At 37.9% G+C, this 10,000-nt stretch overlaps 1 protein-coding gene across 2 annotated transcripts in view; it reads right to left on the bottom strand.

Moving 5' to 3' along the window:
• Positions 1–10,000, bottom strand: part of LOC113819696 (mucin-2) — a 143,226-nt gene that overhangs the window by 48,966 nt on the left and 84,260 nt on the right. For both annotated transcript variants that reach the window (XM_070133094.1, XM_070133101.1), the window contains exon 17: positions 1–18. This exon is cut by the window's left edge and continues 119 nt beyond it. In XM_070133094.1, coding sequence (XP_069989195.1) covers positions 1–18 — 18 coding nt within the window. The remainder of the gene's footprint in view (positions 19–10,000) is intronic.

Below are 10,000 nucleotides of genomic sequence, written 5' to 3'. Positions count from 1 at the left end.
CGTCAGGTGATGACCCCTCTGTTCAAAATAAGATTAATATTAAAGAAAAGTGTGGCAGATATTTTGATTAGACACATAAAGCAATGCAGCACTTAAATGTTTACTGGGCATTTCAGTATCATTCTATTTAATGGCTAAATTGTAAAATACCAGTTATCTAGCAAGATGTGGTAAGTGACTGAATGGCATGGTACAGAAAAGGAGAGGGGACAAGGGACAGGAAAGCTCACTTCATTTATACTGACAAGACATTGAAGCATGAGTGAGAAACAGAGAGCATCAGAACTTAGGGTAATATATTTGCCACAAAAAGCACTACAGTTATGGGTCTCATTTTTTTTATTACCTTATATTTAATGGGTAATGAAACCAAAGACGAAGAAGAATTCAGTGGACCTACCAAACGACAGGTCTCCCCATCCCGACGCCACCGCCTTGCCTCCGAAGGGTATGTCCTCTTCCAGTCCCAAGCAGATCGGTTGGATTTTGGTATCGGTCGCATAATTCAGAGATTGCGGCAGCTCTACCAGTGCGATGTCGTTGGCCTGAGGAAAAGAAGGGTAAAAGGGTACAAGGTAGGAAGGACGGAAGAGTGGAAGTGAGGAAGAGCATAAGGAAGGAAGTTTAAATGGTGGATGGAAGGTTAAACACGGCAAAAATTCGTATTCCTATTTTCTTAATAAGCAAACATATTGTCGTTGAATACGCACCACTACCTTATATAAGCCCTACAAAGTTCATGAATTTTAAATGGCATTTTTCAATGTTTTCCACTGTTCCAAGCGCCATAAACCCGAGTCAGGCTCCTAACAATAAATAATAAATGATTGGCGGAGAACAAATGTCTCTCATGATGCTCACATAGGTACTCGAGTCGTATCCCGGATGGTCGATGAACCTCGAAGCCGTAACCCTTGTACCGCCGATGCCGTTGATGTCGATTGTGCCGTAGATAATGTCGACACTCGTCGCCTTGTTGCTTTCGGCGAGAAAAAGGTCTTATGTAACCTTAATATCGTTATCATCATTACGATATTTGAACGAGAACATGCACGTACACATACACACATATGAATATACGTATATATGTACGTACACACACACACATATACATGTATATATACAAACACACACGTTCACACATACACATACACACACACAGATATATATATATATATATATATATATATATATATATATATATATATATATATATGCGTGTGTGTGTGAGTGTGTGTGTGTGTATTTATATCACATACATGTATATACATTTATTATTTATTACATATATATACGTCTATATAATTATATGTATATATACATATATATATATATATATATATATATATATATATATATATATATATAAACGGTTATTCACACACACACACACACACACACACACACACACACACACACACACACACACACACACACACACACACATATATATATATATATATATATATATACACACACATACACACACACGCGTGATTGCATATTAAATAGTCATAGTGTAGTGATGCGATATACCCGCAATCCCACCAGTGGACCAAAATATCATAGTCTCCCCTCTCGGCTGCGACGGGAAGAAAATAACAAGAGGGCGCCACCCGCGACGGACCTGTGGCTTACTTCCGCCATGGAATCTTTAACGTAAAAAGCCTGCGAAGTTGCCATTCGGCAGCAGATGGCCTCTTGCTCATGAACATTCAGCTCTCTCTTTACCGTGCTGCTCTCGGCGATACCCCTTTTGGGTCTTGCTGAATCTTATCTTTTATCTATATTTTATTTGGCACTTTATCGAGGTTTCTCCATGGGTAGTGATCTTTGGTGAAAATCATGGCCAGGCCAGGGAAAGAACATACGATGTGGAAAGGAGGGAGACCTCTTGAGGATAAATAAAATGATAAATAGAATATGAGCATGATCTTGTCTTTTCCTTTTCTTCTTTAATTGATTTAAATGATTAATAAATCAGAGAATTATTATGTATTCTTGCCTGAATCTAACCATGCCCGCTCGGCTATGTTCTGCGGGGGTAAATCAATTCCCATTCATACAGAGGGAGACTTTGCATGTCTCCCTCTGTCTCACATATACATGGGTGCTGATCCCTTATCAGCTGGTGGCGGCCTACCCCCCCCCCCCCCCCCTCGCAGGATAATTAGCATACTTCCGCTACCACAGGAAGTAATTAACGTAGATTATTCAGGGGCAAGATAGTGATGTAAAGCATCAGAGATGTGGACATAACGATGTTTGACGAGTTGCAAAGTCAGATTAATAGTTTAAAATCTCTAGTAGAAGATTTACAATTTAAAAATTCAGAGCTAGAGTCAAGATTAGAACAAAATAGGATAACACCAAGTACTAGTGAAGCCTCTTCCCGCGAGCTTGTCGATCATGTTTTGCATAAGGAAGCGGTCATGATATTTAAAGCTGAGACTTTTAAAAGAAACCAAGAGGTAGAGAGTTGGATCCGCAGCATTGAAAATTTAACTAGACCACCCACTGATTCAGCCTTTATTCGCGTATCGAAGGCTTCATGCAGAAGTGCGGCAGACCTGATAATAAACGGCCCCTAGTTTGATAAGAGTGTTAATTGGGGGGAATTTTAAGTAAAATTAAGGGCTAAGTTCCAAGGGACCTGTTCTGCCACTGATTTTTTTTTTTTTTTTTTTTTTTTTTTTTTTTTTTTTTTTTTTTTTTAGGCTTCTTGAGGAATACAAGTTAAAGGCCGATCAAGCTCCTTTTGATTTTTATGTACTTTTAGAGGGTAATATTTACGAAGGTTTTTATTATTATCCTGGAGCCATAGGAGATCCTGAAGAATTGATCAGGAGGGTGTTTTTAAAAGGGTTGCCTTACTGGTTGAGGGAAGCTCTGGTTTTAAGGGAGGATGGTTTATTGTCGGAGGTTGTCGACGCTGCCCAGAGAATTTGGAACCTTCGGGTTGGTGTCAGAGGCGAAGGTAATGTAAGCACGCCAGAAAGAGTAAGTGAACCTGAGTACCCGAGGAGAAGTGTACATGCGAAGCAGGTAGCTCCTGTAGAGAAGTATTGTTCGTACCACAAGTCTAATACACATGATACGATTGAATGTCGTAGCCGTCAACCGGTAAGATGTTTCTTGTGTAAGAAGGAAGGACATTTTGCAAGCAGGTGTCCCTTTCTCTCGGCTCGCTGGGACGAAGAGGTTCCGACCCCGGGCGCAGGACCCCATGGAACCAGTGATGCCCATGAGTAGCCAGTTGAATCATGGACGACCAATGATCAACTTACAGGTTAATGGCCAAAAAGCAGAAGGATTCGCTGATACCGGATCCGAAGTGACGATAATTTCCCGTGATGCCATGGAAAATTTTAAAATACGACGATCGTCTCCCTCGTTGAAAACATTACGGGGCGCTTCGGGACGGCGGTTCCTGCCTGAAGCGGAGGCACCGGTAAAGAAATCTCCTCTCATGTCTACTGCCTTCATAAAATCTGTATAGTTGATGAAATATCCTTCCCAGGTGATATTACTGGGTATTGACATGCTGCGAAGGTTCAACTTTCAACTAATTTCATACCACTCGCCCTCTAGAAATTACATGATGTTCAACGACGTGAAGGTGCCGCTCACGTATTCCGATGCCCTCTCACGAGAAGTAAGAGTAATAAGTAAGGAAACCACGTCAGAAAAGGAAAAGTCCGTGTATTAGTGCCCAGGACCGTGGTGACTGTGAAAAAGAATGTGGTTGATGTGTGGGTCGTGAATGACGGACCAAAGCCAGTGATAATTATGGGTGGTGTGGTGATTGCGCGAGTTGAACCTGTGGAACAAACTTTTTACCTTGACTCTGATTTTAGGAAGGTATCTTGTGAGAACATGCTCACCTGCAGAGATAGTGATGAGGATTCCCTGAGCAGTGTAACAGGAGAATTTATCGACAAGTAATAATTAAGGAAACCACGGAATAAAAGGAAAAGTCGGGTACAGGTGAAAAAACTCGGAACATGCGTGAGTTGGAAGACTCACTCACAAAACTGTACAATGCCCCCTCGTAGTGGTATCTTTGTTTCTGGGCGGCTGCGAAAGAGACCATGGCTTTTTACCCTGACTCTGATTTTAGGAAGGTATCTTGTGAGAAAATGGCCACCTGCAGAGATAGTGATGAGGATTCCCTGAGCAGCGTAACAAGGGAATTTATCGACGACTTCGATAACTTTTATGGGACCCAGGATTTTGGCTACACCGAGGACCAGTATACAGTCTTCCCGGAGGTAATATATGAAACCTGCAAGATTGGGGAGACTGAGGCTAGCATCGACATCCCAAAAGAAAAGGTAAACCATCTGACGGTGGGACAGAAGTATCAATTGTTGAATGTGTTGAAGAAATAATAAGGTAGCTCCATTGGGGAAGGTGCCAGGTATTACCCACCGCATAGTGACCTCCAGTGAGACCCCCTTAAGGACACGACAGTGGAGACTGCCAGAACACGCAAGGGCCACTATAAGAGAAGAATGTGACAAAATGCTGACAGGTGGCACCATAGAGGCATCACAATCCCCTTGGTTGTCTCCTGTGGTACTGGTCCGAAAAAGGACGGGCAGGTAAGGTTCTGTATAGATTTTAGGAACCTTAATAAAATCACAATTGGGGATGCATACCCAATGCCCCGTATAGACCAGACCATCGATGAATTGGATAGTACTGAATGGTTCACAGCATTAGATGCTCGTTCTGCATATTGGACGTGGGGGTAGATCCCGAGGACCGACACAAGACGGCCTTCTCAGATGGCCACAGACTTTTCCAGTTTGCCAGACTTCCTTTTGGGCTTGCAACGGCCCCATCTACATTGCAGAGGGCCATCAACACCGTGTTAGCCCCAGTCTTAAGGAGACTTGCTCTGGCCTACTTGGGTGACATGTTGATCTACTCTCGCACCTTCGACGAACATCTTGAACATCTGGAAGAAACGCTGGATCTACTCAGTAAGGCTGGATTTCGCATGAATGTGGGTAAGTCTTCTTTTGCCACTCACGGATTTAAATTCCTGGGTTATCTTATAGCCAGGGAAGGAATACGGCATGAAGGCCCCACAGAATGTGAAAGGAGTCAGGCAGTTTTTGGGGTGCACAGGCTTCTTTCGAAAACATATACCCAATTGTGTAATGATCGCCGCCCACACACATATATGTGTGTGTGTGTGTGTGTGTGTGTATGTTGTATCTATGTGTATGTACATATATATATATATATATATATATATATATATATATATATATATATAAATATATACATACATACATACACACACACACACACACACACACACACACACACACACACACATATATATATATATATATATATATATATATATATATATATATATATATATATATAAGTATACATATAGATAGACACACACATATATATGCATGATATATATATATATATATATATATATATATATATATATATATATATATATATATATATATATATGTATATATATATATATATATATAAATTTATGTAGATAGAGAGATAGATACACACACGCACACAAACACACATGCACACATATATATGTGTGTGTGTGTGTGTGTGATATATAAGTATATATATATACTTATAAAATATACGTATATGTGTATATGCAAGTGTGTGTGTGTGTGTGTGTATGTATGTATATATGTATAAATATACATATATATATGTATATTTATATATTTATATGAATTTACGTATATATGTATATATAAGTATATGTATGTGTATATTTATGCATAAATATCTCTATAAACATATAAATATTTACACACACCTCTCTCTCTCTCTCTCTCTCTCTCTCTCTCTATATATATATATATATATATATATATATATATATATATATATGCGCGCGCGCGCGCGTGTGTGTGTGTGTGTGTCTATGCACACACACAATCAAAACACACACACAGTCTATGTATACATACCCATATGAACACACAAACACATATATTTGTACACACACAAATGTATATAGAAACAGTCCATTTCTTTCCTTTCTTTTATTTTTTCCCCTTGTTTTGGAGGGAGGTGGAAGAAAACAAAGATAACATACTTGCTCTTGTCGTAAAAGCAATGGGCAGCAGTAAGAATCCACCTTTCCTTGATGATTGAACCCCCACACTGATACTGTCTGCCGGCGATGGTGGATAGAACCGCCACTTGGTAAGGATACTCGCCCACTGACGCCGCCGTTCCGTTGACAATCTTTGTGCTCCCAACGGAAATTGGTGCTACCCCGCAGCCATCTGCCGGTGAGTTGATTTCATATTTCGGATAAAACGAATAAGCTTGCTAATAAATCGTCATTGCCAGGGGATACTAATTATTTATTTTTATATTTTTTTCCTTCTGTCGATAGATATGGCGTATGTCAAGGATATAACGAACCGATAAGTGATGCGTTCTGATAGATGATCAAGAGTACCTATGTAACCGTCTGTCTCTAGAGACGAATTCGAAAATTTTGATAACTCACTACAGTACTCTCTGGTGATACTGCAAGGGGTCGTTCCTGGAGATGGAGGAGCTGTGCTTGGTGATGGAGAAGTAAATGTAGTCGTTGGAGTAACTGTTGCTGGAGCATCAAGAAAAAAATAACAATATTAATAAATCACAAGCCTGAGGCACATTTAATCTTGAAGAGTAACTGTAACAATTCAAAAATGAAATATACATATTCAAGAATCCTTTTCACACAGTCTACCAGAATTTTATTACACAATCGCCATACCTCCTACAGTGTAGATCTCACACAAGAGTCCACCAGAGAACTCATTTGACTTAAACTGCTTTCGTCTGAATGTCATAGTCAGCTTATTAGTGGAGATAATGACGCCAGCTGGTGCGTTTTGTGCGCAATACTTTTCTCTGTGAAGAGAAGAGACTTTGTAGTGTGAATGTAAAGTGATGTTAAGTAGAGTAAGTGTAAAGCGATATAAAAGTAAAGCGATGTAAAGTCGTGAAAATGTGATATAAATGCAAAACAGGTCATTCATCCTCATATATACTTGACTTGTATATTACATGATCAATATCTGTATTCTATCTTTGACTCTGACCGCCGAGTTATATCTATCTATTTTTAAGTCTATATATCCACACACACAAACACATAAGTACACACACACACACACACACACACACACACACACACACACACACACACACATATATATATATATATATATATATATATATATATAGAGAGAGAGAGAGAGAGAGAGAGAGAGAGAGAGAGAGAGAGAGAGAGAGAGAGAGAAACACATACGCACAAATCGTGGACACTGCTCCCATAGTATACATACCCATGTATGGCAGAGAACAACAGTTCCAATAGACCAACACAAATACCATAACACTAGACTCTACTCACATCGCGCTCTCCGTCACGCATATCAGACTAACCCAAGCGACACCTCACTCCAGCACCCTTCACGACGCTCGCTCACAGAAGCAGACACTTGAGGAGTCACTCAGCGATCCCATTCTGACCCGGAACTCGTTCGCCGTCAGCCATGAACGGTGCCATTCACGGTTACGATTGTGTCTTCGCTCGATACACTAAGGGCTACTCCCCCCACCCACACCTCCATTTTCACTTTCACGCCCACGGAGAGACAAATACACACATGTGAATACAAAGGAAGCACATTACCATGACCAGACAGATGAATAGGGAAATAGTTACGGTAAGAAAAGAAACTGAATTGTAATATTTAGAAATCAAATGGATGAATAACCGAAATGGAACGAAATGTTGCGCTATAAATTCTTTTCTTATTGTGGCTGTCTTCCTATTCACACTTTATCCCCTTCCGAAGGCATATTGCTCTCACACACGCGAAGAATCTCGCAATCTTGCCAACACCAAATGATATCAGACTTACATTTGCTTCTTGCCGTTGACTTTGCCGCGGAACTTCAGGAGTTCCCTCTTACACCCTTTGCTGTTCAGATTAAAGAATGGACAGAAGAAACCGATCTCGGTGCCTTTAGGAGTCTGCATGAGGGAAAAACAAGGAACATTATGATACGAGTCCGGGTATGCATCAGCTGAACCTGTGGCATCTTCAGGACCAGTGGTGATATTCCCGAAAAAAAAGGAAATAGACCGAAATTTGTCTTCAACAGAAAAATAGTCTTTGAATCCAAGATCTTGTCTGTGACTTCTTGGAAATATGTCCTTACTACCCAACTTATGCCTATGACTCGGCCGAGGTTTAGGGCAGGTCCGGAGGTGGTCTACGGACGTAATGACTGTCTTTAAATTTTCCTTACGAAACGCCGACAAAAATACTGCGATTTTGAAGATGACTCAGCATCAGAAATTATATGGAAAACTTACTTGCGACATTTCTACCTATTGTCAGACATTCATTGAGACGATTTCTCTCCTTGTTCACTGCAGTTTTCTCGTGATCATAACGAAAGTAGAAATTGCCACATAAAAAAGTAAAGAAAAAAAAAAGAAAAAAAAAAGATATTCATTATACTCATTATATACCTGAGATTCATTTAATTAGTAATATATATATATATATATATATATATATATATATATATATATATATATATATATACATATATTACTTTATTGAATTATTACGGAAAGGTCTTCTAAAATGTAAATATTAATTGTAGTTATGTTTAGACTAGGTTAAAGACTTTTAAGGAAAGACCTTAAATCTTTAAATGCGATTTTGCGACTTTTCCTTTCCCTGATCATTGCCGTAATTGAGCAACTATATATCATGCATACATGCATATGAATTATGTATGTACGTATGTATGTGTGTACAGCTAAACACGCACACACACACTCACACACACACACACACACACACACACACACACACACACACACACACACACACACTAACACATGCACACACACACACATGCACACAAACACACACACACACATGCATACACACACACACGCACACACACACACACACACACACACACACACACACACACACACACACACACACATATATATATATATATATATATATATATATATATATATATATATATATATATATATATATATATATATATATATATATATATATATATATATATATATATATATATATATATATATCAGTCTATCTGTATGTGTGTGCGTACGTGCGTTCGTACGTGTGTGTGTCTGTGTGCACATAACAATACTAATAATAGTAATACTGATAATGATAATAATGGTAATAATGTTAAGGATGATAATGACATTGATAGTAATAGTAATAATGATCATAATAATGACATTGATAATAATGATAATGATAATTATCATAATGATAAAAAAGAGAAATAATAACCATTATCATTATCATCATTATGATTACCATCATCATGTAATATATGTTGTATATATGTATATATGCATGTATGTATCCAAATATCCAAGCATTAATGTATGTAATCATAACAATAACAACGATAACAAAACTTATAATGCAAATGGTAACAACAACAAAGAAAAACAGTGATAGTATTCATGATAATGAAGACAATAAGGGTAATAATGATATTAATAATGACAATATGGTAAGGATAACAATGGAAAAGGTAATAATAATAATAATGATAATAGCAATAATAATAATAGGATTATAATCATAATGATTACAATACTAGTAATGACAATAGTAATGATAATGATAATAACAATAATAATAGTATAACAACAATGATAACAATGAGTTATAATGATGATGATGATGATAAATAATAATAATAATAATGATAATAATAATAATAATAGGGTAACGACAAGAGTAGTGATAATGATGGTAATGATAATGATGACACTGATAATACTAATAATAATAATAACGACGATAATAATAATAGTAATGATGATGATAATGACATTAAAATAATGATAATGATAATGCCATTAAAATAATGATGGTAATAGTGATAACAATATCAA

The sequence above is a fragment of the Penaeus vannamei genome, chromosome 2 (genome assembly GCF_042767895.1).
Source record: "Penaeus vannamei isolate JL-2024 chromosome 2, ASM4276789v1, whole genome shotgun sequence".
In the NCBI taxonomy this organism is placed as follows: domain Eukaryota; kingdom Metazoa; phylum Arthropoda; class Malacostraca; order Decapoda; family Penaeidae; genus Penaeus; species Penaeus vannamei.
This window is presented reverse-complemented; position numbering and strand designations above follow the sequence as displayed.